The sequence below is a fragment of the Antedon mediterranea genome, chromosome 7 (genome assembly GCF_964355755.1).
Source record: "Antedon mediterranea chromosome 7, ecAntMedi1.1, whole genome shotgun sequence".
In the NCBI taxonomy this organism is placed as follows: Eukaryota; Metazoa; Echinodermata; class Crinoidea; order Comatulida; family Antedonidae; genus Antedon; species Antedon mediterranea.
The window spans coordinates 17,348,987-17,374,167 of NC_092676.1; the positions used below are offsets into that span (position 1 = coordinate 17,348,987).

General features: G+C 34.1%; 2 protein-coding genes across 2 annotated transcripts; one reads left to right on the forward strand and one right to left on the reverse strand.

The window, feature by feature from the left end:
- The first annotated feature begins 6,893 nt into the window (after nt 1–6,893).
- Nucleotides 6,894–16,174, forward strand: LOC140055047 (uncharacterized). The gene is made up of 7 exons (XM_072100218.1): nt 6,894–7,091; nt 7,760–7,885; nt 9,040–9,170; nt 9,280–9,384; nt 10,576–10,657; nt 11,139–11,241; nt 13,091–16,174. The coding sequence occupies exons 1-7, from the start codon at nt 7,022–7,024 to the stop codon at nt 13,314–13,316; spliced, it is 843 nt and encodes a 280-aa protein (XP_071956319.1). The 5' UTR covers nt 6,894–7,021; the 3' UTR covers nt 13,317–16,174.
- Nucleotides 16,175–17,370: 1,196 nt separating this feature from the next.
- Nucleotides 17,371–19,692, reverse strand: LOC140055452 (sodium-dependent glucose transporter 1A-like). Its single transcript, XM_072100791.1, has 3 exons — nt 19,498–19,692; nt 18,826–19,111; nt 17,371–18,584 (listed from the first exon to the last, which is right to left on the reverse strand). Exons 1-3 carry the CDS (start codon nt 19,690–19,692, stop codon nt 17,371–17,373), a joined length of 1,695 nt encoding a protein of 564 aa, XP_071956892.1.
- Nucleotides 19,693–25,181: the final 5,489 nt, after the last annotated feature.

Consider the following 25,181-nt stretch of genomic DNA (forward strand, 5'->3'; position numbering starts at 1 on the left):
CAAAAGCAGATCTCCTTAGATGTGTGCATGTGGTAGAGCATAGAGATAATATTATAGTGAATATCTCTATGGGTAGAGTTAAAGGTATGTAAAGAAAGAACCCCTGTAAAAAATACAGTAGGCCTACAACAAAATAATATATCGCATACATTATGCCTGGTACTGCTGTACGCCAATTTTCCTCTCCAAATGTAATCTGTCATATAGTAAGGGGAGAACATTTTGAAAATTTAACTTAAATAATAGGAATTCATAGCTTTACAAAATAAACACCGAGAACACCCATGTATAAAACATAACGCCCCCAACGGTTGATTATTTGTTACCTCATGGAATTTTGAACGTCTCTTCATGCCCATCTATAGGTGGCAGTAGAGCTTTTTTGATTTCAGAAAAAAAAACTCTTTAAAAGTAATAAGCCTGTCATCCAGTGTACCAAAGACATACATACTGGCATATAGGATACTTTTCATTTTAAACTAACTTCAAAATAATACCAATAATAGACGATCATGGGCGGCTGGAATGGTTTGAATAGCATAATTCATTATTAATAACTGTTTATTTTATATTCTCTTCTTGATTTTATTATTTAGTATCAACCATTTATCACAATTCGAATAGTGTATCGTAGACATTATAAACAAAGGACATTTACGCATTACATTTTGTATATAGCATAATAATACAGTAAACAATAGATGATTTCAGTAATATATTAAAGCATATAAAGGTACAGTATAATGCATGATGAACAAATATTTCATAGTTTGTGTTAAGTTGTAATCATATCATGATATCCCAGATGAGCAAAGAAAGATCGCCATTCTGTAATTATTTGACGTAACGTAAGCGTTGACATTTACCGCGATATTTCTTATCTATACTAACGCCGTGAATCTGAACAAAACATTCATGTGATAGATTGTTTCAATGATAATATCAGTTTTTACGACTACGTATGTAAACTGGTAGACAACTGCAAAGAAATCGTGATCACTTCCTCTCTTTGGTTGTGGATCTTTTAATAGAAGGAGAACTTGTACGTATGTAATAAAATCGCAGCGATAGACGTATGTTTTACTATTTCAACATTGATAGTAAACATCACTTTCTCTGTGTTATTAAACAGTAATATTATACTCATTTTATCTTTTCTCTAAACTCAATTAAATGATTTATCAAACGAAATGATTTTGCTGTGGACAATTCGTCTTCTTATTGTTGAACTTTCTGTTGACACGTTTCATTAAAGTTATACAAACAACAACTAATTGCATCATATTCATCAGGATTCTTACCTTTACCACAACAAAGAACAGAGTAAAAGGAAAATCATAGGTGAATTTGAAATGAAGTTTAATCTCATCGCTTTAAAACGATGTTTTGACCTCCTCTGCCGGGTGCACTCTGTTCAGGCTCGCCGTACATTATACGATGGATCCTTTTACTGGCATTCTGGATACATGTCCAGCCCATATCAGCTGTGATTAGTGTCGCCTCGATTCATACTGTAAATGCCAACTCTTTCAAGTATGTCCAATTTTGTGAGGTGATCCTGCCAAGAAATAAATGAATTATGTTCTTGTGTGTCTTTTTTGAGCTGCTGACAATAGCATAACAAAGCATCTTATTGCTTCGTAGACTTCGAATCTGGTTGATTGTCGGATCCAAGATTATGTCCATATTTGAGCTTTCGGAAGGATGAACAGGCATTATTAAAGGGGGTTTTGTATTTCTTTGTCGATTCTGTTGAGTGTTACGGCATAAATCGGGATTGCCGCGGAAGGAAGACCGTGCTTTTCTGGTGCAGGCTTTTGATATTTAAGCAATATTCTAAAGGTCTCCTTTGCCACCTGCAAATGGCAGTTCTATAAAGAGCTGCTTGCTTTATGGTTTTGCAAGGGTAAAAATCCTCCCATCAAGACTTTGATAATAACTTAGTTGCTTTGGTATAATTATATGGAGCTTTATCAGAAAAACAGAAATAGAGTAGATAGATTTGAAGACACAACCCTATTGAGTTGACTTATATTTTTATATATTTAACTATATTTAACTAATTGCTGGTTACCATATGGAATCAGGCCATTTATTCCAACATGAATGTTTGAGTAGAATATCTGGACATCTCTGATCCGTCTCAATGGACCAAAGAAAGCTCTTGAATATTTTTCATCAGCTAGGCGTGTAGGTCTGCTGTTTGCAGCCACCAGTCTTTTTAGTCGCGTGGACGCGACTCTATAGTTCACTATGTCGGTCGGTCGGTCTGTCGGTCTGTCGGACTGTCTGTCGGTCCGGTATCACTATGCGTTTTAGCACGTGACTTATGGCTGTTGGCCTTGTTTCATTCTGCGAAGCCTTTACGCTGTAGCTTGCTGAGCATCTTGCTGTTTACATTTTCTTCTGTATGAAACACTTATTTTTCTTTGCTGTTTCAAAAGATGTTTGTTTTATGGCAGTCAAAGTGTCATTTAATCTGTACTGTGATTGGAATGCTATAATAAGAGCTTTCTCTCCAATTCTGTATGAAGAGAAAACTTGATGGTGTTTAGTTTTATTTTAAGTTTCAGATTTTATTGATGCTAATTTTCAAAAGAGGCACGCACCATTTAAATACCAGTGGAGCACTCTAGTCCTCTCATTGCACTTGTTGAGGTAACATCTGCCATCTGACATCTTGTGATGATGATCTATATGATTTCGTTTCCAGAACAGTATTTGTTGTCTCTCATTTGAGAATCTGGTCTCTTTATAAAAGAGGCAGCAATAGAATACATCAATGTTTAAAATGAAGTTCTGTGAGTATTTTGGGTGTGTTTTCTTTGGCTACCGTTACAGAGAATAGATCTAACTGGGGCTGGCATGTAAGGATGGGATAAGCTTTGTTTTCCTAACCATCACATTTTGTTTTCCTAGACCGCCTGGTAGACAACTGCTTGGATACCTCACCTGACTCATTTTTATCCATTGCCATAGTCTTTCCCACCAAGTTGTTGAAGTAGCTGTTGCGCATCAGCTATATTCACTCTCTGAACCGTGTATACGGTGGACCACAATGTGCGATAACTGGCAGTGGCAGTAAAGTAAATCGCAAAAAAAATCATCTATGACTAAACTTAAAATAACTTTTTAAACAAATTGTAATAATTTCTTAAGACCCTGAGATGATTGATCCGTACGAATAATCGGGTGCTTGGGTCAATAATGAGTTTTGCACTCAAACTGAACATGAATTAGAAATTCAGTAAGTGCATAATATGAAACAACTGATTGTTGAACTTGTTGTGAACTTATTGTGTTCAGAAATTATATAGCGAGTGGATACGGAGTCTACAGAGGGCGCTGCACATGTTTACATCAATGAATTTGTCAATTTTTATTTACATGACAAATGCCATGATATTTTATATAGCAAAGTGATACCTATCAAACGATTTTCCAACGCCCTAGCCTATGATAAAGCACTGCTTTCAATCAAACCAACACACACGCTCTTTGAACTCTATGTCTCTAACCGCGAACCTCTATGGAACGTTGCGAATCAAAGACGGTGTTAATATTTTAATCAGGATTAACAACAATGTACCCGTGTCGTAAATCGCAGTCTGAGTGCTACATGAACGATTGACATGAACATGTCTGCGTTGAGGATTAATTGACAATAGCAAGATAGATGGACTACTATTTTTAATTTAATGAAAATCGGTCTACGCAAAGTTAACTTTCTTACGACCGTAGTTTAAAGCAGTTGATAATATTAATAAAATATGTAATTTTTATATAAACATTGTTCCGAAAACCTCCGAAAATTTAAAATTACGTTATTCTATAGAATATTATTAGGTAATGCATTTGATAATGTGTGTTTTAACGTATCCGTTGGTGTGTGCAGTGCAATAATTTAGTTTTAAATTGCGGCTAAGCAGCGCCATTTTCACAAATCGATGTGATTGATTTAAATTGTAGTGTCTGGTGATTGGCAAATTGTAAAGCGACCTCTATAGTACAAACACCCATGCAGAATATCTGCTGTGACATGCTGGAGACGCACGGTCGGCGTCAATTTAGTCGGTAAGTGCGTCATAAAATACTTCACCATACCTGTATGTGCATAATACATGTATGTTAAGAGTCGTGATCAATTTTTAATCAAATCAGGTAGGTCTATCATCCCATGAAGATCTGATATTGTGCAATGCGTGTATGTATTCTGGATAAGTTCTTTAATCAAGATAAATGTTAAAATGTAACTAGAAATGTGTCTGTGCGTTTTACCTGATCATTAATTGTTTCGATTTGTTTTCTTTAGTATAGTGTAGGCCTATTAAAGGCAAAAAAAACCAATTTTTACCAACAATATCCTATTTTAGTTAAAGGATTAGATTTCCTATATATCATACGTAACGTCATTTTTTTTTTGACACGATGACTTCATATTAATTGAGAAAGATAATTTTCTGAGCAAGAGCATTTTAAATTTAGAGAGAAACTCGTACTTGCGATGCACTCCGTTGAATGTAATGGTGATCTATGACAGAGAAAAAATAATTAATCAAAAGGTTGATTTTCATATAACGTCACAACATTGTATAGGTCAAAGTTTACATTAATTTATATCAAAATCATTGAATAGAAATTGGTATCACACATTAATTGTGTGTTAAGTTATAACAAAAATGCCTTTTTTATATGAAAAACTGATGTTCGTATAACTTTCAAATATACTAATTAATTTATTATAATAATAAATAATAATAATAATAATCTTCCTTATAAAAAACCCAATAATTTAAATAAATATATTAAAAATAAAAATAATAATATTACTTATAAAAAGACAAAATAAGCAGTTGAATTTAACAAAAAAACTGACTAATATGTGACATAAAAAAAAAAGAGATTATTTAAAAAAAAATTATTTTGTCAGTGGGCAATATCAAAAATTGTATATAAGAAAAGTACATTTTTCGAGAGGAGTTGTTGATATGTACAGTATTTGTTTTTATAACGCCTAAATAAATTTATGTTGGTTTTTACCTTATTAAATAGACTTGCACTAAGTCTGTAGTTAGTTCGATGTTTGTCTGAACCTGAAATCGGGCTCAAGTTGTATACGTATGAAACGCCATATGTGCCAAACTATTTATTTTTTACAAATATTAAGTAAAAACTCCGTCTTGAACCCAGACTGCTTATTAAACTATACCTAAGTATTATGGATAATGGCACTAAAGAAACAGGTGGAATTACTGGACTGCTGGATTTCATAAACATGCCCGGGAAGCTTTTTTGAAGTGAGAGTGTGAGTGTGTGGGGGAGTGAGTGAATCTGGCAAACCCGGATGGCCACGTCTATGAAAATATAAAAATAACTAGATCTAATTTATAAAATGCCCTCAGAAAGTTTAAATCTAATGAAGAAATGTTAAGGGCGGACTCGATTGCCAGGTATTTTGACGATAAGGACTACAATAATAGTTTCTTGGGTAAGGTTAAGAAATCCAGCTTCGCCAATAACCAATTCCAACATTATAGGAAATTGCTAACGAGGAAAATGAAATGTGTGACCTATGGCGCGCGTCAACATTTCTCCGATTTATTTAACAGTGTTGACTCATCTGAACATAAGACCAGTGTAAATGAAGCTCTTGATAATTGTTTAGACAGTGAAATTTGTGCCTCACCACATAATATAAAGCTATTAATTAAAAGATTGCCCAATGCCAAACCAGCTGGGTATGATGGTCTTTGCAGTGAGCATCCCAATTCGCCTCTCTGAGCGTCGTCTGTTTCAGCGAACGTACTTGTTTGTGTCATTTTGTTGTCGTTTTCTTCAAAATACGTTGTACGTTTCTGCGAGTACGTTCTATGTTTCTGCGAGTACATTGTACGTTTCTGCGAGTACGTTGTATATGTCCACGAATATATTGTCAAATCAAATCAAATATTTGTATGTAAATGTAATTGTATTTTTGGCGGTGATTGCATTCCATACAAACGACAATATCGATCTATTTGTATTATGGCCAACTCTCTACTAAATAGCAAGTTTGGTAAATGTTCTACTACGACTAAATGTTATATATTTATGTTGTATATACAGAGTTACTCTGTCAGGATGTGCACTGTTCAACTTATGGTGTAGATATAATACGAGCACTTTGAGATCATTGAAAGTATGCTATAACAATGCATTGCATTTGCTGCTGAAGCAATCTAGACATTGTAGTGCTAGCATGTTGTTTGTTTTAAATGTTTAAATGAGTTCCATAGAAAATATGTTTTCTGTTTCAAAAATCGTGTGAACACAAGTTGTAATTTTTTGAGCATGACCATTAATCGCCATGTTCTTAATGTGTCAAGAATACATAATACAGTGGAATGCTTTGTTGCATTGATTATATTTATTGATATATTTTGTTATTCTGTACAACCTCAAATTTTCATTTTTTTGTTTGTTTTGTACAATGATTTCTTAGATTGAGCTTTTTTTTTGTTATGAAGGAATGAATTATGGTAACAAGAGAAAAAAAAATGAATGAAGATGGTGGTCATTGTCCGATTGTGTGAAACGAATAGGCGTTTATTTTAACTTAATATCATTCACTCATGAATATATATCAATATCATCAACATCAAAGCCATTGAAACTGGAGAAAATCAAAATAAAGAATGAACAATAAATTATTCATTTATAAATTAATTGTATTTCGCTTTTTAATTATTAATGACTTCCATAAATCTATTTACTGGCTGTGATGAACATGAATTATGCACGATTTGAATTTCTTTCAGCGAATCCTAGTTGAGAACTCTAGTAAAACCAGAACTTGTGATTTCGCTCTTTCCTGATAAAACATTGAAATAACAGAATATCAGAATAAACAAGTCATCTGCTCGTTACACTCGATCATATACTAATTTGTACTACCACCGGGTATTGCAATCGTTATACTTATCGTAACACTTTATATTTTGAACGACGTTTACATTTTGGACAAAATAACCAGAAATCCACTATGATGTTTTTTTTAAAGAGTGTATTTATTATATATTACCTGCTTTTCTTAGCATTGGTGGATTGTCAAAGTGAGTATTATACCTCATTTTTTATTGCCCAGTAGCAGCTATTCATATTTTGCACAACAATTTGATTTTCTTTCACGCTTCGATGCCTGCCATACCAGAGAGGTAATTGTCCTAATTGGCCTAAGACGACCTAGGCTATGTTTACGGCTTTCACTCTCTGTGAGTAAGAACAATTATTAGAGGCAACGATTGTACAATGCGGGGTAGGCCTACTTTATTTTTCTTTACATCTGCGCTCACTTTTAGCGTATAAACACGAAGACACACACACACACACAACATTAAGTCTGCGTACAAAAGACATATCACAGCATCGTTGATTAACCAGTTGAGTGTATAACCTCTTGTGTTTCTTGGTGAACATGATGCCCTATTGTAATTGTTTAATTATCGTCGGTAGCCTATTACGCCTTATTTTTGCAAGCATATTTGGTTGGAAACACACCACTCCCATCCCCAGAAAATCAATGGTTCATTTAATCATTCAAAGTATTAAAATAAAAGGCATACTCGAATCACGAAATCAAGGCTGATATCATCAGGAATATTCGTGTACTGCCTCTTCCTTATTTAATATACTAATTTGTAACCAGGTTGATTTAATAATGATAAATATGTAAAACGGATGAATGAACTACTTATTATTTTCTTTATGGTGACATGGCTAGAAACTATATGGGAGTGTGATTTCAACAGTGATGAGTTGCCAACAGATTTGATTCAATTGCAAGGTCATGATTTCAAATGGAATCTTTGGCCTCCTGGAGATGGTTATTTATTCCTCCAAACAGCAGGTACGTACAACTTTAATAGTAATGGTGCCAATTTGGTTTCAGGGCAACACAAATGTTTAAATAATGAATAAATTGTTGTTTCCGCATCCAATGGCTAGGTCATTTTTCTGTAAAACTTACATTTGAGGCCCAGAGGCCACACGATAGCCTAGGCAACGATAGGCTAGGCCTGCATCAATTGTAGAATGTTGATAGTCTAATAGGGGATACATATATTATATGTTAGTAGGCATAATGTGTGGAACGCCGTTATTTTTGTTAAATTTGCAAAGATGATGATACAAATTGCATCGATGATGAAAATTGAATCGATGATGAAAATTGAATCGATGATGAAAATTGCATCGATGATGAAATTGCATCGATGATGAAAATTGAATCGATGATAAAAATTGCATCGATGATGAAAATTGCAGCGATGATGAAATTGCATCGATGATGAAAATTGAATCGATGATGAAAATTGAATCGATGATGAAAATTGCATCGATGATGAAAATTGCATCGATGATGAAAATTGAATCGATGATGCCGAAATCACATCGTGAGGGCGGTTATCCGTGCTCTGTTAAAACAAAAATAGTGTAGGAGGTTAAAAGTTTTACAAATTTCCAATCACGCCGTCCACAAAATACTATGTGCAATTCCATTTTTCATTTGTTTGAATTGAGCATTGGATTGAAGAGAAAGATACGCTTCAGTCTGACATCAAACATTATCTCAAAACACGAGAGGTCATTCATTAGAATCATATATTGCAAATAAAATGTCTAAAGCAATTGGGATTATAAATAGTCTTAAGTACACTTTTACTCAGCGTATCCTTCTGTCATTATATAATTCTTTAATTTTACATTATTATTATTTTATTATTATTATCATTATTGTAATAATTATAATTTGGGCTGCTGACTATCCTTCTCATCTTGATAAAGTTAATAATATTATTAAATGTGCTTTAATATTACTCGTCTCGCATAACTCCATCTGAACCTTTATTTTATAAACTTAAGTTACTGAAATTAGGTAATATACATAAATTGCAAATTGTCTATTTTTTCTTTCAATATTTTTCTAACAATCTTCCTTCTCCCATGATGAAAACATTTAAAAAATAATAATAATATTCTCCTCTATTAAAATTTATATAAAAGAACGTTGTTATACGTCGATTGGAAGAAAAGGAAGCAAATCTGGTTTTCAGATAGGTAAAAATCTTCGTTTATCTAAGGGAAATGGCAAGCTACAGTTTAAAATTAAACTGGAACCTGGATGTACCCTTCAGGTAAGTGAAACGTAAATTTTCTACTAAATTTCAATTCGTAATATAATATGTTTCCTAATAATGTAATAATTATGTCATTATTATAATAATTATTTTGTATTATATGAAGGTAACGGCCACTTGCAACAGCAAAAACAATAAAGTGTTTGAACAGAATAAACCGTATTGGAAGGAAGAAACACTGCATATCCGTGATTGTTCTGGTCCGTTTAAGGTAATTTTACGTCATTAATAAATAGATATGTACAGACTTGTAGCGGCGGTAATATCAATACAATCCGCTAGATACCTTGTCTACCTTGTAATCTGCCATTTGGCAGGTCTTTTTTTATCCATACTGTCGGTCTGTCGGTCTGTCGGTCTGTCTGTCGGTCCGGTATCACTATGCGTTTTAGCACGCGACTTATGGCTGTTGGCCTTGTTTCTCCATACTTCTCTATTTTAGTGTTTCTTCCGAATATCTATTTTATTTTGTAATCAAGCATATCTCTTATTGTCCTTCCTCTTCTTGTTTTAACTTGTATCTCGATTATCACGATTTTCAATTATCCTCTTTCCCTAACGTCCAATCCATTTTGCTGCTGCTCCGCTATCTGTTTAATCATTTGCCTCCCCTCCTCTATTTCACTCAATTGTCATTTCTTCTGTTTTGAGTTTAACATCTCAGGGCTTCAATCCTGCGTATTTATTCTTTCCCTGTCGTCCATGTTTCACATCCATACAATGCAACACTCCATAACAATGACTTAACCATTATCTTTTTTTGTTTTTATGCTTGCCCTTGCTTGTCAGAAATTGTATGTAATCTTTAAATTTTCCTTTTGTCATTCTATCTTCTTATCTCGTTTCTACTTCTTCCGTCTTCAGTTAAATTTTGCTCCTAAATAATCTGTAACTTCTATTAACTCCTCTAAATATATATTTCTAGTTCTCTATGAACTCTGGTAGCACACATGATTTTCCTATTTCTAATCCGCTGTCTATGCTAAAGCACTGTTTTCATTAAAACATGCCCAATAATACAAGTCTTGGAAGATGCTAACTAACTCGTTAATTTCGTACTGAATGAAAACTTTATTCGTGCAATGGTACAAATAATTGTATTAGGTGGAATACCGTATAACAACTAAACAAAAGTGTTAAACTCTCGATGAAAACAGTCCGCGATCTAACAACCGAGATGGCGACCAAGCAAGCTATATTGATATTTGCCTATATTATACAAAATATCGCCTTTTAAAATGTTATAATTTACCTCTACTCTAAGCAGGCAATATTTGTATAATGTGTAAACATTTTATTAATTCCGATATCTACACAGACACATCTTCGTAAATAATATAAACTACGGAGATAATTATATTCTTTTAAATGAAGGGGTTTTCGTTTTCACTTACATTACTAGGTTGTCTTTGTCAATACTGGTAGAAAATACGTCAGAGATTGTGTGGCATATATTGATGACATAATTTTGCTGGACACAGAAGGTTAGTAAAACTAGGTGCATGATATGTAAAATGTAGATAATTTAAGTGGATGGTAAAACTAGACTCTTTACAATTGTTATAATTTTAATTATTATATTGAACCGGAAACTAAAAGTTGCGTTAATCAATAGACTATAAAATGCATTTGACCATAATATTATGTCTTTACCGTTTAATGTGCATTGTTTATTTAGTAACTTGTAGACGGTCCGCGCTCTGTCGGCAACGGAAAGTTTATTTATTTGATTGATCATCCTTCTGTTCACTTTATCCAATGTGATAGTTGACCAAATAAGTTCGGATATCAACTATAGGATATAGTAATTAGGTGGCGATTTCTCCAAAAAACTCTCCTAAAATAATTAAACCTGACCTGACAAAGGTATAAACATGACGCGTAGTTTAACAATAGGTGATTGTTTTTATTTTAACCCGTAAGAAAGTCTTGTTTATAATGAATGTGATGTCTGTTTACGTATAGATGGCCCAACTCAAATTTCTGATGACGCAATGATAGCCATGGGTGCAGTATTTGCAACTGTTATGACTTTGATCGTGGTATTAGCGTGTTACGTCGCTTGCAGGTAATTATTTTACAATTTTGACTCAGCCATAAAAGTTTATATTAATGATTACATGCTAGTATGTCACGTAAAAAAAACAGTTGTTCATCGTCCTCTCCCTACATCCGAATAATTAGTTCTGACGACTCTTTTTCCATTGTCGTTTACTGAAATGGCGAATTAATCTCTATTTGTATAAATTATGAAATCTTCGAACTTGTGTATGTTATTTACAAGCATGTGAATAGTTCAAGAAACAAGGAACTTACTGAGGCCGACACACAAATCATAAAATTCATCTCATTTTGCCCTTCCTACAATTTAAAAACAACAATTTCCCTCCGTCTTTTTTTGTTTTTGGGAAATTGTTGTACGTGACCTTATAATGTTACAGATTCAAGTAGACTAGAACTTCGTCATGACAAGTTAGGTAATGATGTGCTGAAAATAGTTGTTTTTATATAACACCTATATAAATTCCTGTCATTTGATTGGACGAATGTGGGTCACATGGCGTGCAATAGTACGCACTATTCAACGATCGTTAAATAGTACTTTTTGAAACATTTTTGTGTACGAAAAAAAAACGTCTAGATGTTATATAAAACAAATAATGAATGTTTTGTATTCGTGTAATGGTACAAATAATGGCACTTGGTGAATGATGAAAGGTTATATCAACTCGGCTTTGCCTCGTTGATATAACCTTTCATCATTCACCTCGTGCCATTATTTGTACCATTGCACTCATAAACATTCATTATTTGTATAATATTACATAGCCTATGTAAATACGCGAACGTGATTGGTTGAAACTGCATCACATGACTACCGCTGCGAGGATCGTAAATCGTATATATCCTCGAGAACGATGATATTGACTGTGTAATTTTCGCGTAATTATCGTGTCCCCTGTCATTAAACATATAGATTCTCGAGTACGATGATATTGACTGTGTAATTTTCGTGTGCAACACTCGAGTTTGCCAATAAATAAACAAAAGTCATCTACTCGATCTTGAACTCGGGTGGAATTGTCACTCCATCGCAAGACAACGTCTCATCCGCTTGGCCACGGAATTTGCTTGAAGAAATTAATCTTCTAAACTATTTAAGCTATGCATACATAGCGCCCTCATTTGTTATAAGTCCACCCTAAATGTGATGAAACACCGTTTGTGATTGGTCAATACTCACGGTAGTAACCTAGTAACTAGTACGCGCTGAACATCCGGTGATTCGGCTCCTCGAAGATCGAGAGAAGATAATATTATTATTAATACTAATAGGCTTATTGATGGAAATTCTTCTGTTAATTTAAACGACCTAGGCCTAAGCATGGAGGTATATACCTCCATGGCCTAAGTGAATATTTTATTGCCAAGGAATCATTAATTAGTAATTATCTGTATATTATTCTTCGCAAGGTAAGGTGTCTAGGCAGGCTTGTTTTAAATACAATACAAATACTATAGGAGGCCTAGCCTAGCTTCACCCAACCCAGCAGACTTGTTCTTGGCTATATAATATAACAGATATTGCCTTTTATATCGGTTAAATATAAGATTTGACATCCCCTCGGGAATGATATTAAGTTCTCGGGGAATATATATTTCCCTCAGCTGGCGCTTCGGGAAATATATATTCCCTCGAACTTAATATCATTCCCTCGGGGATGTCAAATCTTATATTTAACCTCTAAGCAGTCAATATCTGTATAATATTAACAAATTTAGTCATGATGGCTTTCATAAAACAAGGAACCACATCACAATCAGATAAAGGGCCACGCTGAATTAATATTGCCGTGATGGTACCAGATTGTGTTACGAATTAAGAATCTTTAGTATTATGTCGTCTTTTATTTTAGGGCTGATGATGATGATTATGATTACGAAGACGATGAGGAGGAAGAGCCAACTGCAATGTCTGGAGTTGCAAATACAGACGGTGATCAAACCGCCATACCACCGACTAACACAAAATGTGATCACTGTGGTGGTGAAATAATCCTATTGCCTGCCACGTTAGATCCCAACAAACCGGATTTAACCAAAACACCGACACTATACCCACCACTTTCTACAGTTATGTGATAAGTCGATCTGTACCACTGATGGTTAGGGACGGTGCATGCTCTCGAACTAAAGGCACATTTACACTACTAGGGCGATAACGATCGACGATAAATAGATAAACATACATTTTTCTTAGATAAAGCGAAAGAAATTAGTTTTTGTTCTAGAACTATAGGATAATCATGTATGCTGTATTTGATAAAAATAATATTTTTAGTCGCGTGGAAGCGACTCTATAGTTCACTATGTCGGTCGGTTGGTCTGTCGGTCTGTCGGTCTGTCTGTCGGTCCGGTATCACTATGCGTTTTATCGCTTTCTGACCTTATCTTGATATCAGTTTAATCTAGCTAAGTCAATTTTTCACAGTATATTCCTTATTGCCAGGAATCGATGTGGTTATGTTTTCACGGTGCGCAATAAAAAATTACGCGGTCTACGCACGATTTAACGAAATCACGTTTGTAATCATATCTTCACAACCATGAATCACAATTAAATAAAATTTGGTACTCATAAATTTCAGGGCATAAATCACCATATGGCAATACAATTACGTGCGTAGCGCATGTAACGCATGCGTACGCGCGCTTAAAATTTTCAAAATTTATTTTCGATGAAATAAGAGTACGTTTCAGGCAATTTTAAGCGTTTACAAAATTGCCATGAGTCACAAAGCCACAAAGTTACGCGCGCACGCGCATTTAAAATTTTAAAATGCGCAAAATTCATTTTTAATCAACTTTCTACGCGTTTCTTGTCATTTTGAGCATGTCAAAAATTCCCATACGCGCGCAAATTTTTACGCGCGTGGTGCGCACGTAGCGTTAAATACATACTTTTTTCGCGTGATTTATGTTTTTGCAGCCTTTTCTAATAATTTTACCATCTTTTAAACAATTTCGACTTAAAATTACGTTATACGAGCACGTCGAATTGGATAAAATTTTGCGCACGTTTTTGATGAAAAAGTTAAAAAATTCGTCAAAATTATGCCTTTTTAGTCGCGTGGACGCGACTATAGTTCACTATGTCTATCGGTCTGTCTGTCGGTCTGTCTGTCGGTCCGGTATCATTATGCATTGTAGCACGCGACTTAATGGCTGTTGGCCTTGTTTTTAATCCAATCAAATGACGTCATGATCAATAAAACAATAAAATCGTTGTATTGTAACGATATTATTGCTCTTACTAATCATGACGTCATTTAATTGCATAGATGATAATCCTATAGTTCTAGGATGAAAACTTTTTAAAATTCTTTTGTTTTAGGTATGAAAATGCATATTTATCTTTTTATCGTCAATCGTCCTAGTGTAAATGGGCCTTAAGCTACATTCACACCATTTCCGTCTCACCGTTAACGGAATACGGCCCCGTTGTTGTTAAATAATGGAAGATCATAGAATAATTGAACGGCGCCGTCTTCCATTCCGTGAAACGGAAGAAATGTAAGTGTAGCTTTACTTTATGGAGTAGTAGACACTGTCTTGTATTGATCGGTTGATTATCCTGTTATTTTTTAACTTAGAGATGTTTAATGTAGCATATATGCCTACTAAATTTGTTAATTTAACTCACCTTTTGTATTGGCTTATAAAGAGTAGCAAATTAAATTCTATCATAGTGAACGATAATATATTTAAGCAAAAAAAAAACATAGATTTCGAAGTTTCAATAAGAATCTTCAAATCACACCGTATTCTTTAAAATACTTTGTTTACACGATTTTCATATAACTGTAAGCATTTACCTTTTAGCGAATAAGTAATTTTATAGTAAAGATCAAAAATATTTAATTGAGTTTGCCTATTGCGTATCAATTTATATATTTTATTATTGACATTGTAATTGTTTTAGCACTTGTTATTTCTTTCTGTTTCATTTGTGTTTATACTGTTATTTGTATAAAGTGCGAATGATACGAATTAGGATATATTTTAAATAAAATACTTATTTTAGGCCGTACTTGGCGTCAAAATGTTAAATAATCGACCAGCCTCGAGAATGCACTATCGTCAATAATACATCCATCGCGTTAATATCCTATTTTGTAATATTGACACTTTACTACTGCTTGGTAGGATAGTATAACTATGTCTATTTTAGAATTTCTAAAAGTATTTATATTATGTAAGTACCACCTTTTATATTGTTTGTAAATGTTGGCTTCTTTTGATAAAGTCTTTTATTATGTACTGTATAGTTTATAATCAAATTATGAAATATAATGTCTTTTTTTTAATGTAATGATCATTGAATATAAATACCGTAGGCCCTACTGTAAAATAGAAGGGAATAGCAAACAGTTCGTGAGTATGGACTCCAATAAAACGGCTAATTTCCTTGTGCTTTTACTAAATACCTTATGTATGTTCATCTTTTTATAAAACTGAAGTTAAATTTCAAAAAATGTTCAATATTTTCAAAATTTGTGACAGATTATATTATCAGAGGATTAGCCTACAGCCTCACTATGCCCGAGGTTTGTTTTTCGATCTTTTTCTATAAATTTCATTATAATGTGTATTTATGAGGTAAAATGCACAGACCACAATTATGTGATTCTGCACATCTGCATATCCTAAATTAAAGGTTCGAAATTTTCTCATGTTTCAAAAATTTCTCTGTACTATATCATTATGTAAAACAATAAAAGGTCAAAATTTGGCAATTTTGGATCATTTTTCTGTACTAAGATTTTTTTATCTAAAAAATTTGACAAATATCGACTATTTTCCTGGTCTAGTACAAGTTGGGCATTTTCAAAATATAGTAAAATATCATATGTGTTTAGGTAACATGCACAGACCACACTGTATATTTTTATTTAAAAAAATAAAAGGGTAAACATTTTGCAATTTTTCGACAATTGTTCTGTACTATAGTAAGCCTACAGTGAGTTTTTTTTAATAGAAAAATGTCAAAAACAGAAGTTTTAAATAGGACTACATGCTGAGGTAACATGACCACATTATGTGATTCTTATGCATGTAATTATGTCAAAAAAATAGAAAGTCGAAATTGTTTGAAATTTTCCATGTACTGTAGTACAGGGATTTTTTTTGTCGAAAGATATCCAGATATCGACTTTATGAAATATTATGTTGACGTAACATGCATAGAGCATATTATCTGATTCTGCGCATGTCGATTATGATATAGTAACCAGTTATGTCAAAAAATAAATTGATCTAATTTGGTCAATTTCGAACATTTTCCTGTACTAAAGTACAGGAATTTCTTTTCGAAAAATGGCCAAAACATCGACTTTTAAAATATTTTGAGGTATCATGCGCAGAACACATTTTGTGATTCTGTACATGTCAAATATGATATAGTAACCAGTAATGTCAAAATAAAAGGGTCAAAATTTGGCCATTTCCCTGCTGTACGAAATGTTTTTCAAAATGAATATATATCGACCTTTTGAAATAATTATGGTGAAGTAACATGCACAGAGCATTTTAAGTGATTCTGCGCATGTCAATTATGATATACCGTAGTAACCAGTTATGTTAATATTACAGTCAAGTCAAGTATCATTTATTATCATTTGTTTTTAAGAAAAAACATAGAAATTCTGTTTGCTCTGTTGGCGGAGCACAATATCCAACGGACACAACACGAACTCAAAAACAAAAACATTACAAAAAAGTGTCTACATTATGTTTAAAGGGATTTTTTTTTCGAAATTTAAAAATATGTTGAGGCGGGACGCATATAGTTAACCAGTAATCAAAAAAAATAAAAGGGTGGTAACTGGGATTTTTTTTTTTATGACCAGATATCGACTTTTTTAAATATGTTGATTTCGTGATTTTTGGGATTATGAAACATGAATATAAAAGGGTCGGAATTTGGTCCTTTTTTAAACATTTTCTTGTACTATACATGAATGAAATGAACAGAATGATATCGACTTTTTAAAATATGTTGAGTTAACATGCGCAGATCACATTTCGTGATTGTGCGCATGCGAATTATGATCCCGGACCCCGCAGTACGAGAAACGGAATCATAATCCAAATATATTTTGTACAATTGTTTTTAAAATACACGATTTGTGGGAAGTCAAGTATATGTTTCAATCATATCTTCACTTGCTTCCTTCCTTGTAATACTATATCGGTCTCCCTTTTTCGATGCAAGTTTATAAGCTAATAAAAACAAACCGAATGTAAGGCATGAAATTATTAACATCAGGTACATAAGAGAATTGATGTTTTCCTTCTTATTTTGACTGCTATCACCAGTCTGATCATCAGGAAAATACTGCCCAATCACGAAGGGGATGACCATTTCTCCAAAAGATGCACCAACTACTAGAATAGCAGCGTCATTTCCAGTAACATGTATATAGCGTTCTAGCCAAGATATCCCTGTTGGGAAGAGTGAAGCCATTGAAGCTCCTAGCAAAGCCGTACCAAACCAGATTCCCACAATACTAACGTTTGCTAAAAGTGATAATATTATGGATGCTCCTGCGCAGGTAATCACATCCGCCATTAGCATCTGCAATGGCGTAAATACATAAGCTAAAAATATCGCGAATCCGCGAAATACTGCAAAAGAACCCCAGAAGAGGGAATTAAGAAGAGACGCCTGGTCTTTACTTAATTTTAAATCACAATTAATTGCGTATGAATATATGTAGCTACCAAATGCCACTTCACCTCCTACATAAAGAAAATAGAAAACAAATAATATGGAAAGCATTTGAATTCGAAACCATTTATCGGTGTGTTCAATAACTGCATCTTCTGCTAGAGGAGCGTGGTTGACTGAATTTCTGCATCGGAGTTTGCATTCAAATGAACCCGTGAAACAAAAGTAGAAAAACGTCAAAGATCCAAGAAAAGTTACTGTGGCAATAATGGCGTACGCTATGAATATATTCCCGAGTTCTTCGACTTCACCAAAATCAATGGCAGGGATCATAGTTGTGGAACTCGCAGTATTCTCGATTGTATAATTTTCAGTTCCTTCAATAGCAATGGTGCTTGTCGTAAAATTACAGATCTCATTTTCAGAACACAAACTAAGTATATATTCAGTGACGTTAGTCAATGTTAACTGCATACTTTGCGTAGTTTTCTCACCACTAAAACTGGTATTAGTCATGTTGTATACATTTCCCAATGTCGGTGTAACTACAGCAAAAACGCTTATGAATGGTTTAGCAATCAGAGGTGCAGTACTGGCTCCAACAGCGAAAATAAAGTGAAGAGCCTGCATATAAGGCGGTGATCTTCTCTCCCAAATTCGAAGGCATAAAACGTTACCTCCTAAATACAAACACAATTTAACATTATTTTATATACTTATGTAGTAAGAAATATCAAGCAATTATTGTTACAAATAGTTGGATAAGTTATGTGAATGAAAACTGCAATAATTTTACAAATGAACCACATACGTCACAGACACAAGGATTGATTAAAAAAAAACAATTTACTGCGTAACTCCTCGCAGTGAATGGCATTGTATCCCCAATAATCCCATGCATCTTTAATTTGTATAACAAACCTGTGTCAAGTCCTCCCATTGCGGTGCCAATGAAAACAAACGCAAACAAGACAGTCCAAAGTGTGTGCGTAACTGGAACACAAATTGAACCAACAGAACACAGCACTAGAAACGTTCCTAGAAGCCCATAAGCATTTACACGTTCCAACAGCAATCCAGATATTATCGAGCCTGTCATATACCCAAAACCACGACTAAGGAAGATGTAGGAGAGTTGACCATAGCTGGCGTCTACTTGGTACAAAAGATCGGGTATTGTCGGTCCAAGTATTCCTATAATCAGACCCTTTGTGAGAGTAAGAATATTATAAGATTATTAAGTAATGTTTAAGCTTTGACAAATAAAGTATTCAAAATGTTTTTCGTTATTGTGTTTTTATTTACCATGTTTCTATCTCAAAATATATCATAAACAGATTTTAATTTTTAGTCGCGTGGACGCGACTCTATAGTTCACTATGTCGGTCGGTCGGTCTGTCTGTCTGTCGGTCTGTTGGTCTGTCTGTGGGTCCGGTATCACTATGCGTTTTAGCAAGCGACTTATGGCTGTTGGCCTTGTTTTTAAATGTATCATCAAACCACACAAACTGTTCATATAATTTCAAATTCAGTGGGCCCAGTTGTGTATATTACTGGAGCAGTCATCGCTAGAAACTAATTATGCCAACTTACAAGACTAATGAAACCCCAAAACAAAGCAATTGTTTTGGGCCATTTTTGGTCATTCTGTTCTGCATTCTGCTTGCCCACTACATCACGAAAATCCTTGATAACATACTCCACATGGCTTACTTCTGACGTATCTGACTGCACTTCCAACTTTGTGCATTCATCTTCAGATAATTCATTGAGAGACGAGGAAGACATTTTACTGCTTCAGTTGCACACACTTTTGAATGAAAATATTACACATTTTTACAATACAAGTAACGTGTGAAATTCGTTGCAGAGACAACAATTGGGGAACGTCAGCAAAGCAGGATTGATATAAAGATAACCACTGAAAGTAAACGCGGTTACTATCAGGCCCGTAACTAGGATTTTTATGGAGGGGTTCGAATTTGGAAAAAAGGGGTGAAGACTTTGATGAAACAACCAACTATGATTAAGTGTAATTAAAGATCAAACGATTAATCTGAAAAACAATGGGGATGGTGGATTCCGGATTTCAGTCTATATTTGAAACTAAAGATACAAATGATTTTGTTTACTTTCTATCCTAAAATCATGGAAGGTTAGGTCTAATCATTCTGGTGAGAGATTCTATAAAATAACAGGCGAACTTCGTCTTGTTTATTGAGCTTACAATATTAATGGGAGTACATCTAATAAAGTATTTATAAAAGTTAGTTACACAAGTTCTGTTATTGCTATCATGGACTGTAACCAAGGCAAACGATTTACCAGCAACACGAATAACAAGAAAAATTAGCAATGAGAATATAATCTCACTTTCCCGGAATAACAAATTTCACCATTAATGACCAATTTTCAACACGTTTTCACGAGTAATCCAAATGCCACTAAATAAATGTTGGTAATTTATATAATTCTTGATTGCTCACAATTTATCATTTATTATTGTAAACTCTGAAAGTTATTCCATTCATTTGTATTCTAAACTGTGACAGATTTTAATCATAATTGTATTTGTATAGGCCTTACTCAGAATTTGGCTTGAACATGGACGACCCAACACAATAATATAAAGCTAACGAAAAGCTATATCAGGTAATATAACCATATACTTCCTTAAAGCTTGGTTCCCACTAGAACATAACGCAAGGGCGTAAAACGCAACGCAAGCGTTTTAACCAATGACAAGCGAAGTTATAGACAGTTAAGCGTGGTTCCCACTAGCGACGCAACGCAAGGACGTAACGCAACGCAAGTGAATTGACTAATCACAAGCGATGGCTTATTAGCTTGTGATTGCTAACTGTCTATAACTTCGCTTGTCATTGGTTAAAATGCTTGCGTTGCGTTTACGTCCTTGTGTTACGTTCTAGTGGGAACCAAGCTTTAGCAACCACAAGCGAATAAGCCATCGCTTGTGATTGGTCAATTCACTTGCGTTGCGTTACGTCCCTGTGTTGCGTCGCTAGTGGGAACCACGCTTTAGGATGTATTACTATTTATATTCAATGAATTGTTTTATTGTATACATGTCCAGTATTAGAATTGCTACGTGTCCTGCAAGAACTAGTAAAAAAATGTGTAGGCCTAAAAATGGAAAATGGCCCGTCTGGCAATTTGTAGGACTAAGAATACCGAAAGAATGAAACTTACATATATTGTGTATACTGTGTTCACTAGACCTCCTTCTCTTGATCACTCATGAAGCTCAGTTTTAACAATTACAAAGTCCAAAATACAATAAAATCTGTTTACATTAGCAGGGTCACATGTTAATTATACATACAAGATAACAAATGTGCTCCTATATACTTTCATTGCATATATAGACATTATTATCGTCTCCATTGTCTCAAATAATATTTATATATGGGTCAAAGTACATTTTTACTTTTAATTAGGTGATCATTTAGAATAAAATGATCACCTATTGTTATTGTATTAAATCTTTATTATTCTTCTTCTTCTTCTTCTTCTTCTTTCTGTACACTTTTTGTTTAACAAATATCTCAAAAAGTTGAATGGCAATGATCACAAAAATTTCAAAATGTCTTTCAAATACTTTAACTTAGTCATAATAAGCTTTTCAGCGTGATCACGCATCCGTGACGTCATTTATACGCCATTTTGTGAAATCACATTATCAATCATATCTCCATAATTCATTATCACATATTAATGAAATTCACTACACGTAAACTTCAGGTCAAGGTAAAAAATATTAGCAAATAAAAACTTGCGCGTTTCAAGGTCATGCGCGTGAAATCGCGCGTTAAAAATTTAAAAACTCAAAATTAAGTTTTGATCAATTTAGAGCATGAATTAGGCCATTTGCGTGTTTCAAAAACAAGTTTTTGCGTACGCGATTCTTAGAAGGCGTAAAAATGAAATTTGATGTATAAATCACATTCTACTCACAATTCTTAGTACATACACCGATCTTGAGTCCATTCCGACTTAAAATAACGGTATACGAGCACGTTAAAAATGACAAAATGCGCACATTAATTTCACAAAAGTTCTGAAAATGGTGAAAAATATGTCTTTTTTAAAATGAAAATAACTCTTCAGAATGCACGATGACCCCTAAGTTTTTAACTTATTCGGGAAGCCATTGAGTTGATATAAATGTATATACACATTAGACGTACAAAATGGTATTACGTCATCAAATGGCCACTTGAATTTAAAAATTAGGATTTTTTCCGTTTTGTGTAGGTTATCAATATTCAATAGAGCGCATCTCCGCTATTTGAGCTCGATTTTCGCACAAATTTCAGTGTGTGCTTGCTTAATTATTTATCTTTCGCATAAGTTGTCAGTGTTTTCATTTTGATGACGTCATCACGCGTAAAAACTTGAATAACCTAGGTCGTGTAATTTCACCTTCGCCGTAAATTTGAATATCTTACAGCTCTTCAGAATTGAAGGTTACCTTGATGATTATAATTTATTATGAAAGCTGATGAAATGTAGATATGAATTCATATAAAAACCAAGCCTATCGGATGTTGTGACGTTAACATATGGCCAGATGAAGTTAAAAAGTATTTTTTTCATCTTTTTCGTCAAAGTTATACAAATTTCCAATTCTTATATTTATTTGCTCAATTCATTGTCTTTCGAAATTGTCATCTTTGAGTTTATTTTGATAATTCCATCATACCAAAAAATTAGAACATGATGTGTATCGCGTAATTTCACCTAAGCTACACTGCATATAGATATACAGTATATACTGTACATATTGTATATGGCATATAATAGGCACAACTCAGCACTATAAGCGTATGCATCATGTCATAGGATGGCGTACATCAACTTTTTACGATCGTATGTTAACGTACGTGCATGTTTAAAAAGTGTTAATTTCATTAAAATGATAAAAATGATCACCTATAATTCGTCAAAGTGACGAATTAAATTCTAGTTTACTTTCTTGTTGTGAATAATCCCATGCTTCTATTTATTTACTTGGACGGTGACCCCAAATATCTTTATTTAACTTTTTATATAAGCCAATAAATTGGAGATTTGAGTTCATGTATAATTTCTGAGGCAAGAAATAAACATGTTGACGTGCCAAATTTATTACTGATTTGGCCATGTGGATTTAAAAGATAGAATATTGTCTGTTTAGCATAGATAATCAAATTCAACAGAGGGCATATATCCTTTATCCGTTCCCGATTTTCGCTGTTCTTGCTCAGGCAATTATCTTTCTTATGGGTTAACAATATTTTCTTTATGTTAAAAAAAAAGAATAATTAATGTGGTTCCCGTAATTTCACCTATGCTACACTGTATAGTATAATCTACGACAGACGCAATTCAACACTATAAACGTATTCAGATCATAGATGACTAGCATCAACTTTCTACGCACATGTATTAACGGACGTGCATGGTGCGTTTGCACGGATTTAAAAAAAAAAAACATTGAAAACGTCAGGTAAATTCTTCCATCACAAATATCACCTATAATTTGTCAAAGTGAGAAAATAAATGTTAGTTTACTACTATTAAGTTCACTGGATCTATAGCTTCACGACGTTTGTAATTTTAAGTATAGTATTCTGTGTAAAGCGTGGTTTCCACTAGCGACGCAACGCAAGGACGTAACGCAACGCAAGTGAATTGACCAATCACAAGCGATGGCTTATTCGCTTGTGATTGCTAACTGTCTATAACTTCGTTTGTCATTGGTTAAAACGTTTGCGTTGCGTTTACGTCCTTGCGTTACGTTCTAGTGGGAACCAAGCTTTATACTACACGGCGTATAGCCTATTAAAACGGTATCTTCTTCGCTTTAATCGTCACCGTCATGTGAACGAACGAATATAAATGGAGGGAAAGAGAAAGCACTATTATCTCTATCGTCTTGCTCATCACCATAATCAACACCTTGGTTGTCTTCCTAATCATAAATCAGTATCTCCATTGACTTGCTCGCACCACCATAGATCATCCGTTATAGGCCTATATTAAATGTTTTATTACTCATCACTATATTATCACATTGTTCGCTTTGCTCATCAACATAGTCATCACCTTCATTGTCTTGCTCATCAACATAATCATCCCCTCCATTGTCTTGCTCATCAACATAATCATCACCTCCATTGTCTTGGGCATCATCATAATCATTATCTCGCTTGTCTTGCTCATCGCCATCATCATAATTTCCGTCGTTTTGCTCATCAAACATAATCATCCTTTCCGTCGTCTTGGTCATTAACATAACCATCATTTCCTTCGTCTTGCTCATCAACATAATTATCTTTCCGTCGTCTGCTTAGTCAACATGATCATCTTCGTCATTTTGCTCATTAACATAATCATCAATTCCGTCGTCCTGCTCATCAACATAATCATCATTTCTATCGTCTTGTTCATCACCATAATCATCATTTCCGTCGTCTGCTCATAAACATAATAAGCTTCGTCGTTTTGCTCATCAACATAATTATCATTTCCGTCTTAATTTTCATCAACATAATCATCATTTTCGTCGTCTGTTCATCAACATAATCATCTGATCGTTTTGCTCATCAACATAACCATCTTCGTCGTTTTGCTCCTCAACATAATCATCATTTCCGTCGTTTTATTCATCACCATAAATCATAATTTCCGTCGTCTTGTTCATCACCATAATCATCATTTCCCTCGTCTTGCTCATCAACAAAATCATCATTTCCGTCGTCTGCTCATCAAAATAATCATCACGTCGACTTGTTCATCACCATAATTATTTCCGTCGTCTTGTTCATCACCATAATCATCATTTTCGTCGTCCTGCTCATCAACATAATCATCATTTCCGTCGTCTGCTCATCAAAATAATCATAACGTCGACTTGTTCATCACCATAATCATTATGTCCTTCGTCTTGTTCATCACCATAATCGTCATTTTCGTCGTCTTGCTCATCAACATAATCATCGTCGTCTTGCTCATCAACATAATCGTCGTCGTCTTGCTCATTAACATAATCTCATTTACGTCGTCTTGCTCATCAACATACTCATCATTTCCGTCGTCTTGCTAATCAACATAATCATTATTTCCGTCGGCTGCTCTTCAACATAATCATTCCCGTCGTCTTGCTCATCAACATAATCATTTCCGTCGTCTTGCGCATCAACATACTCATCATTTCCGTCGTCTTGCGCATCAACATACTCATCATTTTCGTCGTTTTGCTCATCAACGTGATC

Bases quoted from the DNA above. Each gene is read 5' to 3' on its own strand.
- LOC140055047 (XM_072100218.1), top strand. From the start codon at position 7,022: ATGATGTTTTTTTTAAAGAGTGTATTTATTATATATTACCTGCTTTTC. The intron at 9,171-9,279 runs GTAAGTGAAACG...TATTATATGAAG, and splicing joins AACCTGGATGTACCCTTCAG to GTAACGGCCACTTGCAACAG. The intron at 9,385-10,575 runs GTAATTTTACGT...TTACATTACTAG, and splicing joins ATTGTTCTGGTCCGTTTAAG to GTTGTCTTTGTCAATACTGG.
- LOC140055452 (XM_072100791.1), bottom strand. From the start codon at position 19,692: ATGTCTTCCTCGTCTCTCAATGAATTATCTGAAGATGAATGCACAAAG. The intron at 19,112-19,497 runs GTAAGTTGGCAT...ACTCTCACAAAG, and splicing joins TTTGGGGTTTCATTAGTCTT to GGTCTGATTATAGGAATACT. The intron at 18,585-18,825 runs GTTTGTTATACA...GTTTGTATTTAG, and splicing joins AATGGGAGGACTTGACACAG to GAGGTAACGTTTTATGCCTT.